The sequence below is a fragment of the Rhynchophorus ferrugineus genome, unplaced genomic scaffold (assembly GCF_030347505.1).
Source record: "Rhynchophorus ferrugineus isolate W39M unplaced genomic scaffold, kcgeb_rfMv2 rfM1, whole genome shotgun sequence".
Classification (NCBI taxonomy): Eukaryota; Metazoa; Arthropoda; class Insecta; order Coleoptera; family Curculionidae; genus Rhynchophorus; species Rhynchophorus ferrugineus.
Genome location: NW_027472580.1, coordinates 62,133,607 through 62,159,461, shown reverse-complemented (window position 1 = coordinate 62,159,461; position 25,855 = coordinate 62,133,607). Strand labels below are relative to the sequence as shown.

Here is a 25,855-nt window from a genome sequence, read left to right as displayed (position 1 = left end):
AGCTACAACTAAATAAACAAAGCTCTGAGGGCAAAGACAAAACAACGATAAACCACCAAGCCAACAAAAGCAGTCCAATTGTTACATACGAAACAGATGAAGAAGAATTTCAGAAAGAAATAGGCCAGATAACGGTTAAAAATAAAAAAAGAAAAGCAAATAATTCTCCAGGATCTTCACCACAGCAAATAAAAATAAAACAAAATAATGAACAAAATAAAAAAATTAGAATGCCCGGGCCATCCCCAATTATTGTAAGTAATGTTACCGACTTTGACTTGCTATACGAAACACTGAGGTCCAACTACATAGTTCAAAGCAACGGTACTAAACAATGAACAAATAAAACTAAACGCCGAATGTCGTACAACATTTACAAAAGTAATAGATTGTTTAGAGTTGCTGAAACTGCAATGGCACTCGCATTATGAAGACAAACAAACCAGAGACATTAAAGTTATAGTAAGAAAGTTTCCATTAACCGCTAAAAATCAAAAAATTATCGCAGAACTAAACCAAAATGGGCTTAAATGCTTAAATGCGACAAATATTTTAAAAAAAGAAAAGACCAAAAATAACAAAGGAGAAATTTTAGTCCACAAGAAGCCATTACCTCTATTTATGTTAGCCTTTAAACATGATACGGACACAAAAACGATTTTTGGTATTAAAAGAATTTTAGGGGTAGAAATAAAAATCGAACCTCTAAAAAAATTGAACTTAATACCGCAATGCAAAAGATGCCAATTGCATGGACACACAAACAAATACTGCAGAAGAAAACATAGATGTGAAAATGTTCAGGTAAACATATCACCACAGAGTGTAGAAAAGAAAGAAGCTAAGCCGAAATATGCAAACAGCAATGAAGCGCATCCGGGAAGTTATAAAGGATGTGTAGTTGCTAAAACACTACAAGAGAGGAAAAATAAGGTAGTATCAGTCAAAATAACCAAAGAGACACCAAGGAAGATGAAGCAACCACCAACGAATTGCTACTTAAACTAATAGAAAAGCTGGACAGACAAGAAAAAATTATCGAATAATTTTCCGAAAGGATTTAAAAACTAGAAATGAAAAACATTAGGCCTGTGGTCCCAAAAACCCGAAATGGCAAATATAGATATCCGAATAGCAATTTGGAATGCTAATGGAATCCAGCAACATTACGCTACCCTACAATTATTCCTAGATATGCAAATAATAGATATTTGCCTAATATCAGAAACCCATTTAACAAAAGAATTCTTTATAAAATTTAGTGGATATACATTCTATCATACCATACATTCAGCTAAGACCGCAAGAGAAGGAAGTGCAATAATAATAAAAAAGAACATTTCCCACCATCAAGAACCCGGGCTCAGTACAGCAGAAAATCAGGTAACAGCAGTAACTATTAAATCAAGCAGATACAAGGTTACAATAGCCGCAATTTATTGTCTTCCAAGATACAATTAAATGAATGACAATTATTTGAATGTCATAAGCAACCTGGGAGAAAAATGTATAATTGGAGGTGATTTTAATGCAAAAAATACAAGATGGGGATCCAGAATGACAACAACTAAAGGCAATGAACTGCATAAAGCAGCTAGTGAAGTAAGATGTAGTTACATGTCAACAGGAAAACCAACTTTGACTGATCCAGAGAAAATCCCAGACACCTGTTAGATTTGTTCATAGTAAGAAACATAACATCCAACTATATAAAAGTCGAAGAAAATTTTGAGCTAAGTTCAGATTAAACGCCAGTGATTCTGACGTTGAGCGACAAAATAATAAGAAAAGAAAGAAACCCAACGTTAACAAACAAGAGAACAGACTGGGAAGGATTTGCTGAAGAATTGAACAAACGAATTCAACTAATTATACCCCTCAAGACAACTGAATAATTTAATCTTGAAGCAGAAAAATTCGTAGTAGATATTCAACAAGCTGCTTGGAAGAATACTCCAGAAATTAAGAGTACAACTAAAGGCATTAATTATCCAAAATAAGTGAAGGAAATGGTAACTGAAAAACGTAAATTATGAAAAAAATGGCAACAAAACAGAACACCTGAAAATAAAAATAGTTTAAACAATATAACCCAAAGACTGAAAAGAGAAATACTGGAAATAAAAAACAAAACCATAAATGACTATCTCAGAAATGTAACAGATGATAAAGAAACTGATTACTCACTCTGGAAAGCCACAAAATATCTAAAGCGCTCATGTCTACACAGCCCACCTATAAGAGACCTATGTGGTAATTGGGCACGTGACAATCGCCAAAAAGCAGAAGCGTTTGCTGTATATCTAGGAAAAACTTTAAACCAAACGAAACTAATATTAAACATAATTTGTCGGACATAGAAGCTGAAAATTCGTTGATTGAATTAGTCACGCCGAAAGAGTTAACCAAAGTTATTAAAACTGATATTAACCTCAGGAAATCAGGCTACGATTTAATAACAAGAGAATTACTGCAAAAACTACAAAGAAAGGGAATTATAAAACTCACCAACTTGATCAATACAGCATTTAGATTAAAACATATCTCAGACATTTGGAAGATGGCGGAAATTATAATGATCCCAAAACCTGGTCACCAAACGAAATAAAATCCTTTAGACCTACATCACTGCTGCCAGTAATATCTAAGGTTTTTGAAAAACTCCTGTTGGAAAGAGTAAAACCGATTAGAGAGAGAGAAAAATCTAATACCAACACACCAGTTTGGGTTTATTAACAAGCACTCAACAATTGACAAGGTCCACAGAATAACAGATGTTATTGAAAAAGCATACGAAAGTCAAAAAGTTGCTCAGCTATATTCTTAGATGTAGCACAAGCCTTCGATAAGGTTTGGACTGAAGGCCTTGTTCATAAACTACAGAAAATCTTAGCAAAACAACAAACCGAACTATTAAAATCATACATTACAACCAGAATATTTAGAGTCAAACAAGAAGAAGCTTACTCTACAATAAAAGAAGCTAAAGCAGGTGTATAACAAGGAAGTCTACTGGGACCAATGCTTTATCTACTTTATACTTGTGATATACCACAAATGGAAAATATCATGAAGGCTATATTTGCTGATGATACTGCGATTATAGCTGTTGGAGACAATAGTGAAGAAGCCTCACAAAAATTACAACAGGAAAGTGACAATATAAATAATTGGACACAAGCTTGGAAAATAAGAATTAATGAAAGTAAATCTGTACATGTGTAGTTTACCTATAAACAGACCGTACAAGCACCAATAACATTAAATAACACTATCATTCCATATAGCAATAACGCTAAATATCTCGAAATGAATCTCGATTCAAAACTTCTCTGGAAGGAACATATAAAGAAGAAAAGAAAAGAACTTGAATTGAAATATAGGAAAATGTACTGGCTAATTGGATGTCCTGCAAAGAGTAACATAAATGAAATACAAATTTTTCAGAACAAAGTCCTGAGAGGTATTGTGGATGCACCCAAATACTATAGGACTGATTACCTACATCGAGACCTTCATATACCCACAGTCACTCAAGAAATCAAGAGAATTGCAAGGGGGCACGAGGAAATACTCTCTTACGAATTCTATTACGAATTCTTACGAATTATTACTTATTAATTATTACTATTTATTACTTACATATTATATTACATATTACATATTACTTATATTACTTACTTATTAATTATTACTATTCTTACGAATTATTAATTCTACATTCTCATACGAATATTGAAATATTGCAACTTTTGGATACCACCAGAACAGGACAAATACTCAAAAGAATCAAATCATCTGATCTTGTGTAATGTTGTGTAGTGAGCTGCATATAATAAAAAAATCATCAATGACATGTATAAACAATATTTCACCAGAGACTGAGTTAGGGCCGATGGGCCCTCCTAGTTATATACCTAGATTTAAGTTAGCATAAAGACAAATTGTAGGTTAGACACAAATGACTAGTAACAATGTATTAATTAAATAATAAAAAAATAATAAAATCACCTGAGGCGTTTCAACCAAACAAGAGTTAATCGGTCTTTAGCTAGTTTAAACCTGAAAAGTGCAACGAGGGTTTTCTGTATTTTAGAAGAAGAAGAAGGTGCACCCCAAAGAGCTCACTAATCAGCAAATGTGCGATGTGATAGTGAAGATCTTGTTATAGGATATATATAGACTTTAAAATAACGTTTAGAATAGGACTAACTGATTAAGATAATATTTTACACAGGAGATTACTTAATGAACTAATTTCTTACATAACATGTATGTATACAAATGCTTATTGCCCACTGTGTTGATGAAAAAATTGTGAGATGATTTATAAAAGTGATGAGTCGATGGCTCAATAGAATGGGATAGGAGATACTGAACTCTGGAGATTATTTAAAAAGTTATATTGTATTTGTTATTTATAATATATTTAACTAACTTTAACCAAATGTTGGACTAAGGTAGGGATACCGAAAAAAATATCGACATATCGATTTTTCGATATCTATGTAAGCCGATATTTTTCTTTGAAAAAATATTTCAAAAAAATTAATATATTTCTTAAACATTATAAAAAACATTTAATTACTTTTTATAAACCGTTTAAATTGATACTCAATTTTAAAGGTTTGGTTTGGATATATCGATATTAAAAAAAATCGAAAACGATATATCGACATTTTTGAAAATATCGATATAACGAAATATTGATATTTTTCTCGGTGGCCAACACTTCCAGACTACGATTTGATTGTAGTTTAATAAATCATAACTTATCTGTTTAAAATTGGCTTTGGTTTGGTTTCCAATCATCTGAACAGTGGTGTATATACAACGTAAAACAATTGACAGATGTTAATGTTACGAAATATCAGTTCAATAATTTTTATTACTCCCAGATCTTTTTTCTTCAATCTTTTCTTGTTTAATTATGTATACAATTTATTTAAAGAATATTATTTTTGTTGAAACTAGTATTATTATTCGTAGAACTTTGCTTTACGATTTCAAAACTCGGTTCCTCGTTCAATGTTTTGAAAAGCTGGGCTTAATTGTAACGAGTCAACTATTAGAAAATCTGTCTATGTCTGTATTAGCTAGTAGTATTACCTCTCTAAATCACTTAGACTGCTATCATTTAAGCAAGATAATGTTTCCCCTATTCCTGTGTTTTTTAGATTTTCATATTACTTTTGCTTAGTCTAGTTTTGTTAGGAATATGGAAGAACAAAATTAAGTTGAAATAATTCACAGAAAATAAATAAATTATTCAGCTGTGGAGGGAAAAAAACACAACTTAAAATAGATTAACAAAATTTGAAAATAAGAATAATCGCATGCCCTCTCTATCTACAAGGGAAGAATTTGAATTTAGGAATGTAAATGTGATTACAGATTTTTCTCTACAAGTTTTGCGCAGATGTATTTCAAACTCATCTGATATTTATTAAGTAAATGTACAAAAAAACAATCAAATGTTATAGGTAGTGACTATATTTATATATTGTTATACATCCACTTAATACATAGGCCACTTGAAATACTTGAGAATGAAAAAAATATAATATGGGGTGAATATCGCACAATATAACATAGGGACGCCGAATATCGATATATCGTTATTAAATATATATACAATCGATATATCGATGTTTTTTGAAAAAAATACCGAAAACGGTATATCAACATTTTTAAAAATATCGATATAACGAAATATCGATATTTTTCTCGGTGGCCAACACCCCTAGACTACAATTTGATTGCAGTATAATAAGTCATAACTTATCTGTTCAAAATATGTTTTTTGTTCCCAATCATTTGACCAGTAGTGTATATACAACGTCTAACAATTGACAGATTGCGTTCCTTAAAAAATATAGAACATCTGCTGATTTAACATATTTTTAAGATATTTAATCTATTCCCACCACACACTACGCTATTGTAAGTATTTCAAATACAACTCGTACTCAATACAAATAGTTTAGATATCATCTGGAGGTAAATCTGCTATTCCCATTCCACCTTTACAAAACTAAGAACATCATTATTCGATATATTGTACGTGCGTAACTGTTCAAACAAACAGTTTTAACGCCCAATGAATTAACATAATTCCACTGCAGACGCCTTTAACAAAAAAGCGTTCCATTACCGAAGACAACGACCAGTTAGGGAGCCAGTATAAAAGAAGTGTGTGCATTCATCCCCGAGAACGGATCCCCTTTGATTTCGCGCTCGGTCGAATAATCCGTTCAGTTTTGATCGGATTTCAAACCATTTAAACCGAATTAAATATCCAAACAAACCCGTTTGTCGAACGGTTCACTCTACACCTCGCGAGGGGTGTAAATAATACTCGTGTTTAACGTTACCGGTTCGGCTTCGGGCCATAAACAAACTTCTGAAATCTCTTAAGACTCTTAATTAGGACACGAGATATGTGTAAGGCGTGGACCATATCGAAAATAGAAATTGGAGAGGTCTTTAACCTTTCCTCAAACGGAAAAAAGCGAAATTGAAATATACCTCTTGTGGTCGGTTTAGACATTAATGACCGTCGAAATAAAGGAATAATGTTAGCATGAGATCAGAAGACAACGCGTAGAAAAGAAAAAAACAAAACATAACAAATATTAATCACGTAGTTATTTCACGTTCATAGGTCATGGCGAATGGTTTCATAGGATGCCAATTTTATTCGATATAAATGTTATGTTAATATTAAATAACATTAATATCTGAGTAACCAAAAGTAGACATTGTTTTAGCATACCAAATTAGTGAGAAGAATTATTATATAAATACAATAGGTAGTTGTATATATACTATATTTGAATATAACTGATAATTTTCAGGTATAAACTATTGGTTCGGTCTAACATTTAACAAAAAATTCTGATTCAAGTATTAGTAATTTGCTCATACATTTTCATAAAACATTTGAGATATTGGCGGTCATTCTATCAGTAAACTTATACGAGGAAAATGACAACCAATGAATCCACGCAATATATCACATTACCAAACAAATCAATAATTACAAAAATATACAGAACTACAAAAATTACTAGTGGTTCAGTGAATGATTTAATCACAGAATCCCAGAAAAATAAAAGTTCATAGATGCTATGATAACTTATTAAATTCGGCAAAACCAGTTTTCTCAAGCTATCTGATTTATATTATAATAGTTGTTAATAAATAATAAAGTTGTAATAATAATCAAATATTGGTAACCTTCCAAAGAACTACTATTTTAATATTTTTATTGGTTGTTGCCTTTTTTTCTAGGCATCCGAATTATATTATATACTGCACTAGTGAAACAGTGCTTAATGAGCGATCAACTTAATTGAAAATAGTAGAGGAACCATATTCTAAACACATCCTAAAACTTTCACGGCTTTCACTGTTTCCCATCAACCAAACCAATTGCTTTAATTCCGAGGTATAGTACGAATCAATACTTCATCTATTGCAATATGGCATCTAAAAATCCAATTTACTGCACCCGCACAAGTTTAAATATCACTTTCAATTGTCAATATATTTCCCTTAGCGAATATTCCATTGCCGAAATATTAAGCTCAATACGTTATGTTCTAATTTCTTTTAATATGTGTATGTCATTAAAAATTACATTTTTTGGTGATTATTAGCGAATCTTAATACGATAGCTCCAACATACACATAAAATTATCGGAAAATAATACTAGAATTGATATCATACCAATAACATAAAACCAACTAAAATAAAAATAAAAAAATTACTATTAACCACCTAGTGGTCGAAATTCCTATTTTGTTTTATTTTTTGTATAACAGCATTAGTATTAAAGAATGTCAACTTTGTACTTAAACCCGACAATTTTTTAAATTGTAGGTAAATAGCTAAAATAAATATTGGTATAATGTGGAAAGATTAAAACGTAATATACTTAGAAAATTATATTACTACATTATTTGATACATCATTAACATCGCAAAACTTATTTAAATTTAAAATCATTATCGAATTATTTATCACATTGCTTATATTAATATTTTTGGATTATTTCAACCATAAAACGTATTAAAAAATGTTCATCTTTCCACCATCAATGTCCATCCAATGTTTATTCTATTCTTTTTCTAAAATTCTACGTTTTCAAAAAGTGTGTTAAACTGTAATGAGTCAAATATTAGAAAATGTACCTATGTCTGTATTAGCCATAAGCTTTATTAAAAAGCTGTCGTATCAATTAACCAATATTTGTGCATTCACTTAATTTGAATTAACAAGATCTGCAGTGAAAAATGTTAATAAAATTTACAATTATTTCTACTATAGTAATAATCTGATCTTTAGATCACTTCGATTGCAATCATTTCTTAAGCAAGATAATGTTTTCCCCTATTTCTTCCTGTGTTATTTTGATTTTTATATTATTTTTGTCTAGTTCAGTTTTGTTAGGAAAGTGGAAAAACAAAATTAAATTCGGATAATCATAAAAATAATAAATCACAAACAATAAATCAGCTGTGGAAAGACAAAACGATAACTTGAAAAATATTAACAAAATTTTAAAATAAGTATAATAACATGCGCTCTCTATCCACAAAAGAACAATTTTCATTTAAATTCAAGAATATAAAAGTAATTACAATGGTTTTTAAGATTTTTCTTTAAAAGTTTTGCTCTTCATTCGGCTTCAATTATCGAAAATGATCATTCTACTATCTGTTCTAGCAAAATTACTAGATATTATGATGAAGAACTCATATATAATCTAAACATTGTTAAAGGATTATTAATAACCATATGTAATTAACTGCCCATATTATATATTATTGAGTCTATTTACTTTTACGGTAATTAATATGTAGTAAATGCCTTTAATCAATCATTGGTTTTAATATCCTTATAATAATTATAATATAAGTGGGAGTCTGCACAATCAAAAATCGAATCGAAGTTGGCGTTAATGATTTTTTGATTTTTTGACACTTCACGACTTTTATACCAAAAAAACTACCCATAGGAGAGAAGTCCTATTTCAGCAAGTACAAGACGACATATTGCTATAACAACCCTAAAATTATCCGAAATGAGTTGGACTACACTTAGCCATCCTAAATTCCTAACACATTACCATGCTTCTATATGTTAGGGTTTTTCAATGGACACTCTTACTCAAGCATTTTCGGGCACTAAAAGGACAGTGTTCTGTGGAAGATCAACAGGTTAAACAAGTTGCATGCGATTGTTTATTAAATGACCATATATTCATATTTAGTAAACAAGCCTTTTTCTAATAAAAATATAATTATTCTTATTTAAATTATTTATGTGAGTGAATTAAAATAAATAAAACAGTCAAACAGGCAAACGTTAACAATTATACAGCTACGTTTTTTTTTAAATTAATAAACTTGTTTGTATATTAACAGTTCTCGAATTTTCAAAAACGTATTTCTTTGAATTCGCTGGACATTAAATAACACAATATCTCAAGGAATGAACTCATTAAAAATGTACAATTTTTATAGCTTAAATGTCATTTCGAAATTAATGTCCGAGTTGTCCCTACACATAAACAATTAAGGTATTGTAAAAGATAATTAATAATGGTATTTGTCATCACAACCTAACTTAAATAACCAAATCCATTCTAAACGGAAATCGCACATAACATATAACTACTGTTATATTTGAAACATGATCGGAATACAGACCTCTAATAAGAGATATTTACTCATTTGTTATTTAAAACATCTTACATAAAAGTTGTCATGTAACACAATGACGTTTAGCACAACATTCTGCAAATTTTATAAATTACAATTAACGCAAAATACAATCCAATCAAAGGCCTTTCATTAAATATAACGTACCCGGAAAGCAAACAATCCGCATAACTTTTAATCAAAACGAAATCCTCGACTAAATTAGATCCCTCGTATTTTAAAATTTATTTTACGTCCGATAGATTTTTAAAGAGAAATCTTCAATTAACAGGTTAAATAACGAGTGGCATTCAACAATAAAAATTGTGTTAACGAAGCTATAAAATATATTATAAAAAAACTTGTAATTAATAATAATCCGCAATTAAATTTAATATATACGGTTTTTTTTTCGTTGGATGGTTCCACTTTTAACCGGCGAAATAATTGAAATCCGATTGGGATCTCTATGTGGCACGCTTTTGTATAATAAAAAAGCTGATTATTGTATAAAATATTATTAATTATATTTTAAAGCTGCTTTTCTGTGTTTATTGAAGTAGTTATTTTGGTTTTGTATTATATAAATTAAGAAGACTACGGTAGTCACAGGGTAATACTGTCGAAGTCGTCTTCTAATCCGGGTACTTTTAACTTGTAACACTCCTGCCTTTTCCTTTCTTATTCAGAGAACTACTAATATCGCCTCTTTAATTAATACAGTTGCTGATTGAATTAAATTGTTTCCTACTAACTCTTGTTTCATTTTTGTTGACTAAATATGTGTATTATACTTTCCTGCCTGGTTTATTTTAACCTATTTAAGTCATGATAAGTTATACCTAATTTTTGTTGTACCTCCCATATAAACGAGAGGGGTTAGCGAAAAACAAATATAAAAAAAATTAATTCAAGCAGTTGAATTTATGGCACATCATATGACAAAAATACATGCAGATATCTTGAATAAGTGTAGCGGAGAACCAATATATTTTTATCAATAAAGTTTGCTGAAACAATAACTTATTTAGAGTGATCTATATGAGTCAAATCATTAACTAAGCCAACGAATGTAGCCGAAAGCCATCGGTAAATAGTAATCTTAAAAATGAAATTCGTCTTAATCACCATTAAAATTATAAAATGATGTTCAAAACTGTCCACAAACTGAATACATTTATTCTTTATGACATTTTAAGTTAAATAAATAACACAAATCAGATAAAAAACGTGAACTATTTAAAGAAAATCTTTCACTTTACTTGAAAATTATTTTATTAGGTTCTACAACATTTTTCATCCTTCAAAAAAACAACTTTCTTTAAGCAGTGATCCAATGAATTTCGCAGGTCTTCAGTATTTCGAAACCGTTTGCCAGCCAAGCTGTAGAACATCTATCTGAATAAGTAGTCATTAGAAGGCGCTCTATTTGGTGAGTATGCTGGGTGCTTAACATTCAATCTACAATAGTGTATCTTCACAACTCTTGCAACCTGTGGTCGAACATGATCATACAAGAGGATGCCATGCTTGCATCTAATCTATTTAGCTGACGTCGGTATACAATTGTAGTAAAAATTTCAGATGGTTTTGTGTGGTTGTAAAAATTAGACACTATCACAATCTGATATAGAATTTCCAAATATTCCAATTGTGATCAGATCTCAAAGTGGCATCCATCTACTCTGTCAATGTCGGTGTCCTCCCCTCCATTTATATCTTCTAATGACACAAATATTCATAAAAAACACTTTCATAAATTATATGTAACATAAAATATCAACAACATTTATCATTCACAAAAAGTTTACTTTCTACCAATATTTGGTAAATATACAAATCGAGAAAGTAGTTGATGCAGCGAAAAATGCAGCTGTCTACTGCACCTGTGTGTTGTTTATTTCGCATATTTTGTTTCTATTTTATTTTTTTACAAAAATACTTATTAAATTATATTGTCAAAATCTGTTGTATATATCAATTTATTTTATTAGAAATTAACTTTCCAATTTTGGGTCAGGTTTGGCCTCTTTTTGATGTATTTTAGTAAATAATTTATATATTCTTCTTTATTAAAATATCAAAATCTGAACTAGTTGTAGGAAGGATTTTGTGTGGATATTTTTATTTTGATAAGAAATATACATGAAAATATGGTAAAATTTCAATAACAAATTTCAAAAAATCAAACATTACTTTTTAATAATGGATACATACCAAACAACACGATTTTTTCTTTTTGAAATACAATATTTATTATGAAATATGTGTTTGCTTACTTTACTGCTTGCAATTGTTTAGCAGCATATCGATATTATGTCGAAAAATTGTTTCATATTTAGGCTAGTCACGAATCCACCCAATTTTTGCTATCTTTATATAATGTGAAATGCTTCTCAGACAAGCCATGCTTGATGGATGAATCGATGTATCGAAATAAGTAATACGTAGAATGATGAATATATGGTAAATACAGCGATTGTGATACGGATTTCTACATAAGAATTTTCATATAGATTTTCACAAGACATATTACAAATATTGAAAGTTTTTGTGTCCTCGGGTTTTTCGTCTTCAATTCTAAATACCCTTACCATTATTAAAACAGTCTATATAACTCCCTAGATAAAAAATCTATGTGATGTTCTATCTTTCTTATTATTAAAAACTATTATTATAGTAATGCCAATTATACTATTTGACTAACTTGAAGAATTTGACTTACTATTTGAGAAATTGAATGTAAAACACCTCAAACCTATTCTCGAGAAAACAAAGCTGATACCTTCTCAGCAGTTTGGTTTGAGGAATGGCGACTAAACAATTGAGCAAGTACAATGAATTATAGATGTAATTGAAACAGTTCTATAAAATGAAGGTGTGTATAACATAAAGGCCTACTATATAAAATAAAGTCACTTATCCCTAAACATTTTAACTACCTGCTATTAAAATTTTATTTGATTAATCGATGTTTTCGTGTTAAATATGAAAGAATATACTCTGATCTCAAAGCGATAAGTTGGTGTTAGCGGTTGGGGCCAGTGCTTTATGTCTTTTGTATCAGCGATCTTTCCTCAACATTATATAGCACAACTGCTACCTTAGATAATACGGCAATATTAGCGGTAGCAGAGACTGTTAACCTGGAAGCTACTATCTTCTCTCGATCAAGTTGACATCTGGACTAAAAATGGCGATTCAAACTGAACGAACCAATCTATATTCAATTTATAGATATTGAATTCACAAATAGGAGAACCACGCCGCAGCGTGTCTTTGTCAACCTCATTTCTATATGCCAACAGAGCAAAAAAATTAATTGTTAAATATTAAATAATTAATTAATATAATATCAATTTTTAAAAACCTTGGCATGGCCCTGGATGTTAAGCTCAGATAGAAAGAGCATATAAAAAAGAACCGCGATGAACTCAATATAAAGTTCAGGAAAATGTATTGGTTGATTGGCCGATATACGCTGTCAACCTATAACAGGCTTATTTTATATCAGCAGATACTGAGACCAGTGTGTAGCTACGGAATTCAGCTGTAGGTCTGCCAACATCGTTCTTTCCACACGGTGTCACTACGTTTATATAGGTATCTCTACGCAGAAATATGGGAAAAGTTGTAGAAAATGTCAAAACATGATCAAAATACAAACAAGCACATAATACTTAAGGTTTTTTACCAATAAGAATAAAATACAATTTTTCATACATAAAAGAATTTTTATTTATGTTATAATGAAACTAAAATATGCTTTATTCTAACTTTTAATATTACTAAAAAGCTGTAGGGCGCCGGCGAATTATTAATTAGGCCCTGATAAGTTTATACTTGGACGGTAAGTCCTTTCGACTGAGGATCGGTGACGCAGTCTCCCCTCATAAACAGGTTTCCGCAGGAGTCGCGCAAGTCAACCTTTACATGGCTGATTTCCCGCTCCACAAACTTTCCCAGACAGCATTTTATACAGATGATACCGCTTTTTTCACAACCGGTTATTGTACCGAAGCTATTCGTAACAGACTCCAAGTAAAGCTGAATCAAGCGATAGCGTGGTACAAATTCTGGCGGCTACAGATAAACCCGATAACGTTTCATACCTCGGTCTCCAGTTCGACCGCATATTTCAATGGTCAGCCCAAATAGGGCACGGCATTTGCAAAGGAAATGGCGTGTACTGCCTACTATTTCTACTCCTCTGCAGAAAAAGTAATCTTCCAATGCCCCAGAAAGCGACGATGTGACAGAACAACGAAGCACAGATGTGGTACAGGTATGTCTATGACAGATAACTTATACTACTACAAGTGTTCCAATCAAAAAAACTCCGCGCGTTACTCAATGCCCCATGGTTTATGAGGAACGTCAACGCACACCTCGAATCGGGCATCCCGTTTGTGAAGAATTTCATAAATATGCTCAGTGTAAGGTTCTCCATAGGCATCTTAGAACACGACACCTTGATTAAAACCCTACCCATCCACAAACCTCGGCAGTAAACCAACTACGACAATCCCAGTCGTAACCCAGGGTCTCTGTCGCCAGCAAATAATCATACCCTGAACCGGAAGCGAAATCAGGAGAAGACCATTTGGTTCTAGCTGGTCAGCTTGAAAAAAAAAGGTATGGTTGGGGACACTATCAGAAGATTGGACCATTCTCATCAAAGAAGACTCCAGAACTACACCGAATAAACATGGAAGCATTCAGACTTTTAAATGTGGATAATGTCAATACATGTCTCAAACAGAAAAAACTTTGTGATCTTATAAATATTTCAATTCAATGGAAAATATATTAGTTGTAGCTGTTTGTTAGTAGGTTAAGTCAGGTAAAAGTTAATTGTTAGTTGTATTACTAGTTTTAATAAATACATTAATTAAAAAATAGCATCTTAATGTTTCCAACGGAGTAGACTTATTTGTATGTCTTATATATAAAAATGAATCGCAAAATATGTTCCTAAGCGCATAACTCAACAACGCCTGGACCAATTTGGCCAAATCTTTTTTTAAAATGTTCGTTGAAGTTCAGGGATGGTTTTTACGGCGAGAAAAATTAGAATTATTGCTGGAAAAACCCTAAAAATAGCCCTTTTTGTTTGAATTTGTTTCGTGTATCAGTTGACAATTCATCTGTCATCTGTCAAAAGTCATCTGTAACAGACAACTTTTTTTTTTTAAATTTGATATGACTTGAACTCAAATCCTTTTAATCCGTACGAATTGTTTTATTTATTTAAAATTTTTTATTTGTTTAAAATTTAATTCAAATTTTAAATAAATAAAACAATTCGTACGGCTTAAAAGGATTTGAGTTCAAGTCATATCAAATTTAAAAAAAAAAGTTTTCTGTTACAGATGACTTTTGACAGATAACAGATGAATTGTCAAGTGATACACGAAACAAATTCGTATATCGTGTTTTGTGCAGAGTGTTTAGTTAGTTAGTGTTTGTTTAGTTCGTGATTAGTGAAAAAATAATTTATATTTGATATGCCTCCTATAAGACGAAGCAATTTAGGTAGAAGAACCAGAAATGCTATAAACCAAGCTAATTACCGATCTAATCGTACTGCACAAGAACGTGACGACGGAAATGAACGTGAAAGAATTCGGATATCACAAACGCGTGAAGCGCGAGCGCGACATTCAACTAATAATCGCGCAAGTTTGAATCCAGCTGCTTTCAGTTACGATGTGTCATTTGACTACAGTAACTACCAATGTGTTGTTATTGGTTCTATGAACTTGGTTTGCTCACACTGTAAGGCATTAAAATACAAAAACGAAGCCAATGGATTGTGTTGCGCAAATGGTAAAGTGAAATTGATACAATTGGATCCACCACCAGAACCATTGTACTCATTGGTTTCAGGAATAGGAACAGATTCTATACACTTTTTGACACATATTCAACAATATAACAATTGCTTTCAAATGACTTCATTTGGGGCAACAAATGCAGTTCGGGAAAATTTTATGCCAACTTTCAAGGTATGTATTATAGCAGTTACTCATAATTATTTTAGCGAACAAAATTTTCGGTCACCAAAGTTAAGATGTGTTACTAATCTTCAATTTCTTAATCATTACGAAATATATCACTTAGTCATAATATTATATGGTGATTCAGTTTCAGTGACACTTTTATTATATTTTATACTTGATAGATATTAGTTAAAACTAAATATATACTTTTTAAGATCAAATATTATTTAAGTTTGATCATTGACAATCCATTAATTTATACCACACCATAATATTTTTTTTATTTACAGATACAAGGGCAAATATATCACAGAGCAGGTTCACTGTTACCAGTGTCAGATAGCGACAACAAATTCCTGCAAATTTATTTTATGGGCAATTCACCACAAGAAATTGATCTGCGTTGTGCACATAACAATTTAGTAAAAAGGTCTATTGTAGAACAATTACAAACTTTATTTCATCAACACAATCAATTGATTATATTGTTTAAAACTGCCCTGGATCTGATGCCATCCGATAATCACAAAATTGTAATCAGAGCTGATAAAACACCTGCAGGTCAACATACAAGACGTTTTAATGCACCAACTATTGATGAAGTTGCTATCGTTGTAGTTGGAGAAAACTTGGAATCCCGTGATATTTTTTACATCGTCGGAATTTTCAATTACAACCTATAAAGGAAACACACCGCTCATATGATGCACTGCAATATCCCATTATATTTTGGCAAGGTGAAGATGGCTACGATTTATCAATAAAAATGATAAATCCCATTACAGGTAACTAAAATATTAGTTTAGCTATGGCGATAATATCTCAGTCACTATATTATGTATTTTAATTTTATATTTGAATGTTATCAAAACAAAATCTGTTTACAGGTTCTGAAACCAACAAAAAAGTCAGTTCAATGAACTATTATTCATACCGCCTAATGATTCGGGAAAATGCAGATAATCACATATTGAAATGTCGGCGATTATATCACAAATATGTTGATGACATGTATGTTAAAATTGAAACGGAGAGATTAACATTCATCAGGTTGAATCAAACCAAACTCCGATCTGAAGAGTATATTCACCTTCGAGATGCGATTAATACTGATGGAAATGCACAGAATGTCGGTCGGATGACTATTCTTCCAGCAACATACATCGGAAGCCCTCGGCATATGCACGAATATGCTCAAGATGCCATGTCGTATGTTCGTCATTATGGTACAGCAGATTTGTTCATCACATTTACATGCAATCCGCAATGGATACAAATTAAGCAGGAGTTATTACCTGGGAAATCATCCATTGATCGTCATGATATTACAGCCAGAGTCTTTAGACAAAAGTTGAAATCTTTAATGAATTTCATCGTAAAACATAATGTGTTTGGTGAGACACGCTGCTGGATGTATTCTGTGGAGTGCCAGAAACGAGGATTGCCACATGCACACATTTTGATTTGGTTGGTTGAAAAGATAAGGCCAAATGAAGTTGATGCAGTGATATCAGCTGAAATCCCTAATGTACAAGTAGATCCTGGATTGCATGAGGTAGTTATCAAAAACATGATACATGGTCCCTGTGGAACTCTTAATCAAAATTCACCGTGTATGATGGATGGTAAATGTTCAAAACGATATCCACGGACATTAATATCGGAAACAATTACTGGTAATGACGGTTATCCATTGTATCGTCGCAGATCGACAGCAGACAATGGAAAATCAACAATTGTCAAATTAAATTAACAAGATATTGAAATAGATAATCGTTGGATTGTTCCATATTCACCCATTTTATCAAAGACATTCAAAGCACACATCAACGTTGAATCTTGCCATTCAGTGAAATCGATTAAATACATTTGCAAATATGTAACCAAAGGGAGTGATATGGCTGTGATTGGAATTGGTGCAGAGAATTCTAATGATGAAGTTACCCAATACCAAATGGGCCGCTATGTCAGTAGTAATGAAGCAGTTTGGCGAATATTTTCTTTTCCTATTCATGAGAGACACCCTTCTGTTGTTCACTTAGCTGTGCATTTAGAAAATGGACAAAGAGTGTATTTTACAGCACAGAACGCAGTACAAAGAGCTGCTCAGCCACCATCTACTACATTAACCAGTTTTTTTGAGACATGCCAAAACGATGATTTCGCACAAACATTGCTATATTCTGAAATGCCAAAATATTATACCCGGAATCAATCCTCAAGGAGATTTATACGACGGAAACAAGGAAAACCAGTTCCAGGATATACAGATGTATATTCCACCGATGCGATTGGCCGGATTTATTCAGTACATCCAAGCAATGATGAATGTTTTTATTTACGACTGCTATTAGTCAATGTACGTGGCCCAACATCATTCCAACAGTTACGAACTGTTGATGGTGAATTGTGTGGATCCTACAGAGAAGCCTGTCAACGTTTGCAATTGCTTGAAAATGACGCTCATTGGGATCAAACTCTCAATGATGCTGTAATATCATCACACACTCATCAAATACGAACATTGTTTTCTATAATCATATCTACATGCTTCCCATCAAACCCAATTGATTTGTGGATGAAGTACAAAGATTATATGTGTGATGATATTTTGTATCAAATACGGAATAGAATGGGAAATCCAAATATACAAATCAGTGAAGAAATTTACAATGAAGCATTGATTTCAATTGAGGACATGTGCTTGATAATGTCAAACAAACTATTAATTCAATTAGGCCTGACCGCGCCCAATCGTCCAATGCATGACGCTTTTAACCAAGAGTTGCATCGAGAAAGACTGTATGATCTCAACGCTTTGAAAGAATAAATTCAAACAAATCTTCCACTGTTAAATGAACAACAGAAGTATGTATTTGAAACTCTTATGAAAGTAACAAATGATGAAACTGGAGGGATTTATTTCTTAGATGCACCTGGTGGTACAGGAAAAACTTTTTTTATTTCATTAATATTAGCAACAATTCGCTCACAAAATAAAATTGCACTTGCACTCGCTTCGTCGGGAATCGCAGCAACTTTGCTTGAAGGTGGTCGAACAGCCCATTCAGCACTAAAATTGCCATTAAATATGCAAAGCAATGAAACTCCAACCTGCAACGTTTCGAAGAACTCTGCAATGGCAAAGGTTTTGCAGCAATGTAAATTGATTGTTTGGGATGAATGCACGATGGCACATAAAAAATCTTTGGAGGCTTTAGACAGAACCTTAAAAGATCTACGTAGCAATAATAACCGATTTGGTGGTGCAATGATTTTATTAGCAGGAGATTTTCGTCAAACATTGCCAGTGATTCCACGATCAACGCCAGCTGATGAACTCAATGCATGTCTAAAGTCCTCCAATTTGTGGAAACATGTTAAAGTACTTCATTTAAGCAAGAATATGCGTGTCGAGTTGCAAAATGACCAATCTGGAAACATATTCTCTAAACAACTCATTGACATTGGTAATGGCAAATTTCCTATAGACATGTTGACGGCTTGCTTTTGCTATGACTATAAACAAGTCCCAGGGGCAATCATTAAGTGTTTGTGGTATTAATCTAGAAAACCCATGTTTCTCACATGGTCAATTGTATGTTGCCTGTTCCCGTGTTGGAAAACCATCAGATTTGTTTATCTATGCGCCAGGTAATCAAACAAAAAACATCGTATACCACAAAGCAATATAATGATAATAATAATAATAATTATGATTCACATGATTAACAATAAAGCGATTACTTACTTTTCAATCCTTATATATGTTTTATTTAATTATTTTTTATTCACAACGCCCTATCACCAGGGTGATGGTTCTGTTCAGGAGAATTTTTTAAAATACGTAGGCACAAAAACTGCCACATTACAAATCTTTTTGACAGGACGAAGTCTGTCGGGTCAGCTAGTATACTAATAAAATTAAATCATAATCTCAACGTTTCTCTAATGTTTGACTCCATATAATAAAAAAGTAATTATGAATTTGTTAGTTCCAACACTAGAGTAGTTAGTATCTTTGAAAAAAATATTTAGTTTAACACAACTTATTCGTACAGTTACATAAGGCATATGTCTAATACTAAAAATATTTGTTACATTCAAAATCATCAAAGCGATACCAATTAATGTAGAATTAAGATTATAATATAATTTCTTATACGGCATTAGTTATTCTTGTAACGTATAGAAATTAAATCAATTAAGAAAATATGCTATTACTGATTTTTTTTCATACGTACGTTTAGATATTTTAAAGTTCCTTTTCAATTTTAACAAGATTCATATACTCATGAACAACCGTAAATAGTTTAATGTTGCCATCGTCCAAAAATTGAAACTAACTGGATTTCTAAAATGAGAATTTGTTATAACTGTTATGTTAATGGAGTAAGATATCATCGGGCCGAAATGGGTGAAAAAGTAGGCGAATAGATTTCGGTGTGATATAAAGATTTCGTTGATCGAACCAATTTTCCTTCTTTAAATAAAGTGAATCGTATTTGAAGCGATGATTCACATGTAACCTCGTTTTAAGGAACGTCACGACTTTATTAGCACGTTTTATACGGCGCTTTTATCCTGTTTATGATCAATATAATATGTTAAATAGATTGTTATTGTCGTGTTTATGCTGTGTGTGTGTGTCAAAAAAACGTTCATGTTAAAGGAACAAATATAATATAACAACAAACTCGGTTATTTATTGAATTTTGGAGTGAGTATGAGGATTGGGAGTTAATTTTGATGTTTTTTGTATTACATTTTTATAGTGGAGAAAACTTTTAACATCCTTAGTAATTCAACAATCTACGAAATTGGTGTTTCTGTTATCAATTTTCAATTCTGTATAAGCCTAAAATACGTGTCTGGCTATGCCGTCACTAGACCACCTGAAATAGTCCATTTAAGTGCAATGGTTTCTTTCAATTTAATCTGTTTTAATTGTTTGGCATTTTGAAATCTAAACTGATTGAAATATTGAAACCTTAAATACCAAGAGTCGACATTGTCGTCGAGCAAATACTCGTTCGGCTATAATCGATTACTGACTTCAGGATAAATATAGGAAGAAGTAATAAGACACAAATGCTTAAGTTTAACCAAAAAAAATTATACTTAGAGCTGTGCCAATAAACTACCGAAAGAAAAACAAAACAAAAATGTCTACACTGTGAAGTGGCTCAAATGTTTAAAAGGTCTAATATAATAGATAATATAAAGACAATCTTGTTTCAAAAATTATTTAGAATAAGCCTAAGAGTCTTAACTGGAGATGCTGAAAAAATTTCGATATTTTTGGCCGATATATTGATATATCAATATATTTGTTAATCGATATCTTCCTATATTAAAAAAATATACTGATAGTGTTAAAATATGTATCGAGCTTTGAGTTTTAAAGCCTCCATTGTCACTTTCATTCAAAAAAATATTGATATTAAAACAAAACCTAGGTTAATTGAAAGAGAGTAGCGAACTTTTTGTGAGAGTTCTCCTCCCTGAGATGTTTTATTCTCCGATATATTGATATATTTTTAAATATCGAAGCAAGCCGTCTTGGTCGAGGCAATAGTCGCGGGTTCAAATCCTGCTAGGGCATGTTCATTATGTTTATGATTGTTTAATTTGTGTCTTGTGTAAAAATGCAAATGATCTCAGTCACGCCAGTAATCAGGTTGGGTAATACCGTATGTCTTCTGGGATGATCTCCAAAGTTGGTCACTCACCAGTCGGAAGGCTTAATGCCGAGGACCGTGGTTCGGAGCTCACGTTAAACAGTAGGTCCAGTCCAGATAAATCCTAGTAAGTAAAAAGGAGACTCTAAAATACATTTTTTTAAAATGTCGAAGCCGATAAATCGATATTTTTCTCCGTAGCCGACATCCCTAGTTTTAAGTAATTGTTTTTACTAATTATTTTAATTATTTTTAATTAATAATTAGTCAAAAAATTAAAATAGCAAGTATTTTTCAAAAATAATATTTATTAGATCCAAAAACTATTAATATTCTGTCAAAATGAGTAAACAAAAATTGAAAATACAATAATAATTTAATAATATAATATGTGTTTATGAACTTATATTTTTGTTACTTCCCAGGAATACTTTCCAGGAATTGGTTCAAATAAATCAGTTATTAAATCTTGGAAAATGTTGTTCTAGTAATGAAAATACACCAAATAGGTCTTTATTTAAATTGGAGCACTTTAGCAACCACACCAATACGAAAATTTTCTCCTGAGAAGGTTTTCCAGATTCCTTTGTTACTGTGACTATATATTCTTGGGAATCAAAGTACTTGCGTCGATTTTTTATATCAGGACATTTCATTCACTTTATTTCATTTGATCCATATTTAAGTTATCTGTCTATCTATCTATCTATCTATCTATCTATCTATCTATATATATATATATATATATATATATATATATATATATATATATATATATATATATATTTAAGTTATATATTGTAGGCTTAAGTTACCTACTTTCATCCGAACGATATTCATTCACGTGATATGATTGCATTCACTATGATAAAAGACAAACCAGCTTGTCTCTTCTGTAGAATTAAAGATTCTTTCGATGGTCTTTTAAATATCTATCTCTGTCTGCACAAAAACCTTTTAATCAATCTCATAAAAAATAAATTTATGTTTTTTACTTTAGCAGAAGAAATATTCAAGCTTCGGTAAAGAAATAACTGTATTTATTTGCAAACAACACTTATTTATTTAAAGGCAATATACTTCACTTCCTTTACTTCAGTCCTATTATAATTTGTTTTAGATACCCATATTTATTGCATGAGGCATTTTTTAAATACTCACACACTAATCTCCAAAATTTAAGACGATAAAATATAGGTTTCCATTTTTTTTTTAGTTTTTATTTGTTAGTTTACATATCCATTTGTTTTATTCATATATGGAGAAAGTATATATATACAGAGAAATAGTTCGTAATTTCAACAAACAATTAAATGAAAAGTTACTAAATAATAACATAATGTAAACAAAGTGGAAAATGATTACATTAATCATTAATTTGAATAATACAAAAAAATTATTCTAGTAACATATATTCAGTAAGGGAATTGCCTTGGGGTTAGAGGGGGAGATATTTGACCACGAGATATACCAAGTTTAATTTAAAACTTTTCTCGTGAGGTCCTTATTAACTTGAGGACGGTTTGATTCCCTCGGACCACCTTGGAAACACTACTGAATATATTGAAATAATTTTAGTACGTCCCTTAAAAATTATAATAAAATTAATTTATTTTAAAATGCAAATATTTTAGGTAATAACAAAATAGTTAAAGCATAACAAGGAAAATAATTATATTTATATACATGCTTATATTTTTATTACAGCTTAAAACAACTATGATGACACGATAGATTAGTTCAAAAATATGTTCAAAAATCATTGCTAAATAAAATAGTTAATATTAATTAAAAACCTACCCAGTATTTTCGTTAGTCACGAGTTGCTCCAACATCTGAATTTTCAACATGATGTTTTATCCAAATAAGTATCAAATCACTTAAGAAAGAAATCAATTCACATAGTAAACACAAAACAAATCGGCCCCGTCAATGTAACTGCCGCCACATAACAGGAACAACAATACAAATCGTTCAAAACATACATAAAATAATCCTCGATAAAATTCGGAATTGAGAAAAACCGTGGAACACCGAGAATAAAAAAATCAAAACAAACGAAATCGCGTGTACGCACGATGAGTGATCGAATTCGGCCGAACGGCTCACAGCCACCCACGATAGCGATGAATCGACTGTGCCCGTAATGCCGCTATCCACGAGCTCGCCAAGCTACAAGTTGCACGGTACGTTCATTTGTTTTTAGCAGCTAGACGGAAAGAGATGGTCATATAACGATTGACGAACGTCGAAACGAGACAAATGCCGCCGGAGAAGACTAAGCGTCGATAAATGTAATTTTTCTTGATCGGAAATTTGGCGCATCGATAAGAGGGTTGCTGGAATTTGATAAATTATTATCGGGGAGACGTTTTGACGTCAAATATTGATAAGCTTGTCGTGGAAGATAATTTCAGCGATAAAGTGTTAAGGGATTTGAGTAAAATGAAGGTTTTATCTGAACAATTAAAGCTGTAAATGTACTATTTAAGTCTATAATGTATTGCAATTAATGTTTTATTATCCATAAATAGAACCGTTTTAATCAAACTTAACTAAAATTAATAAACTAATAATGTGTCTTATAGGTGTATAGGTAATTTTAAAAATGTGGCAAAAAGTAAATGGTTACCAAGGAAATTTATTAGAATGTCATACGTCGTATTTTATACAATTAGTAATTATTAAATATGTGAATTATGGGTTGAAAATTCTTAATTTTCTTCATTACCACACGGCATTGTTTAATTACAATTTTTTCATAGAAATTCTACTAATATCCACAAAAGCTCGATTCGTTTCATTTAATTTAATGGAACTTCCGGTCATTGAGAACATTGTTTGGAGTCGATTGTTAGATTAAAAACCGACATTTAAAAAACTAGTACTACAAAGGTGCTACAAAAAATAGTTACCATATAGTCTATTCAAAATAACAGTGAACTCACGTCATTAATATGTGCTTGTCGAAAGTTGTAAATTCGTTTTACAGTCAGACAATATTTTCCTTCTCATTTTATTCTGGTTAAAAGGAGATAGAACGATGTTTGACGTGTTCGAGCATATAACCGCTCAATTATTCAAAATATTATAATTACGGGTTATAAACCGGCAATTGTTGTTTAAACGTTTTTTTTAATAAATTTCAAATAGCCGCGGTTAAAATATAAAAAACAATATAAACTTAAATTCACTAAAAAGGAACTGTCTTAAAACTGTATTTCTCGTAAAGAATGAAATATTTCAATTTGTTACTCGTTAAATATAAATGAAATATTGAATTTTATTTTATGTAAATTTTATGTAAAATAATCCCAAGAAAACACACATGGTAGATCAGATTGCTGAACATCATGGCCACAGAGTATTACAGCTTCCTCCCTATCACTGCATATTTAATCCAATTGTGTTGATTTGTGGTATAATAGTGCAAATAATTATTACAATAGACATTCAAACCGAGAAGGATATTCAAACCAAAACTATCTGAATTTATGGAAATAAGCATTGTCAACAATAACATCTTCGGTTTAGATTAGCTTGATTAGATATACTGAAGAAGAAATTGACAAGTAGGGGAACCGTGAGCAAGTTTTTGATAGATTGGACACTTGAGTAGTGATTCTGAAAGTGACAGTGATTGAACAAAACTTTAAGAATGTTGGTTTATCATTCAATGCTGACAATTACCAAGACAGGGTGATTAAAATGGAAAAAGCTAAAGGTCAGCATATAATTAATATAATTTAACTGTAGGAAATTCTATTATAAAGTGTGAAAGCTTTATGTGCATATGTGTTATTGTTAAGAATATACATGAAAGTTTGGTCAAAATGTGTGAGGAGAAAAATGATACTAACTGTTTTGCAGATATGGTAAATGCATTTAGAAGAATGCAGTAATTAAATCCAGTTTTATCAAGAAAGGTGTACACAGGTATTAACATAATAAACTAATGAGAAATACAGTGATATCAAAATGTCTTTGCAAAGAAACACTCCATCGAAGGATACAAGAACTAAGAGGTAAACGGTAAATGTGCTCTTTAATGAAAGTAAAATACATTACTCAGATATACAGTTGTAAGTAGGTGGATTAGGCCTTCGGGGGACATCACATAAAAAACGCGCCTGGAACTCTACCGCATGGGTTGTATGGAAAAGAGTTGTAAATATAATAAAACAACTTTAACCTAAAAATTATTGTGGCTATATAAATAATTGTTCTTTTAACTTCTTAGATAATATATGCATTAGATGTAGTATAATGTTAAAATAAATAATATTAGATAGAATTTTTGTTTAATTATTTTATTAAGATCAGAATTTTATTATATGTTAAAGTCAAAATGTACTACAATTCAGAATTGATGCGGCAACATTGCGTCATCAATTCAGATGACGTGAATTCACTGCTGATTTGAATAGACTATAGATACAATGTATTAATAAAACATTATTTCAA

The 25,855-nt window shown here is 31.3% G+C and overlaps 2 protein-coding genes across 5 annotated transcripts in view; one reads left to right on the top strand and one right to left on the bottom strand.

Moving 5' to 3' along the window:
• RapGAP1 (Rap GTPase activating protein 1) overlaps positions 1–25,855 on the bottom strand; it is a 642,055-nt gene that overhangs the window by 440,393 nt on the left and 175,807 nt on the right. The window contains exon 1 of one of the 3 annotated variants that reach the window (XM_076398500.1): positions 23,192–23,534. The exons of the other annotated variants lie outside the window; for them this stretch is intronic. Coding sequence (XP_076254615.1) covers positions 23,192–23,241 — 50 coding nt within the window. The 5' untranslated portion in view covers positions 23,242–23,534. Of the gene's footprint in view, positions 1–23,191; positions 23,535–25,855 lie in introns of those variants that run through there. 3 annotated transcript variants of the gene reach the window in all.
• LOC143199167 (uncharacterized) lies at positions 15,402–19,474 on the top strand. 2 transcript variants are annotated; one of them, XM_076408986.1, is made up of 4 exons: positions 15,402–15,537; positions 15,598–15,716; positions 16,001–16,495; positions 16,598–19,474. In XM_076408986.1, exons 3-4 carry the CDS (start codon positions 16,477–16,479, stop codon positions 17,461–17,463), a joined length of 885 nt encoding a protein of 294 aa, XP_076265101.1. In that variant the 5' UTR covers positions 15,402–15,537; positions 15,598–15,716; positions 16,001–16,476; the 3' UTR covers positions 17,464–19,474. The 2 variants fall into 2 exon arrangements, with proteins under 2 accessions (XP_076265101.1, XP_076265109.1); XM_076408994.1 differs by having other exon boundaries at positions 15,598–16,495.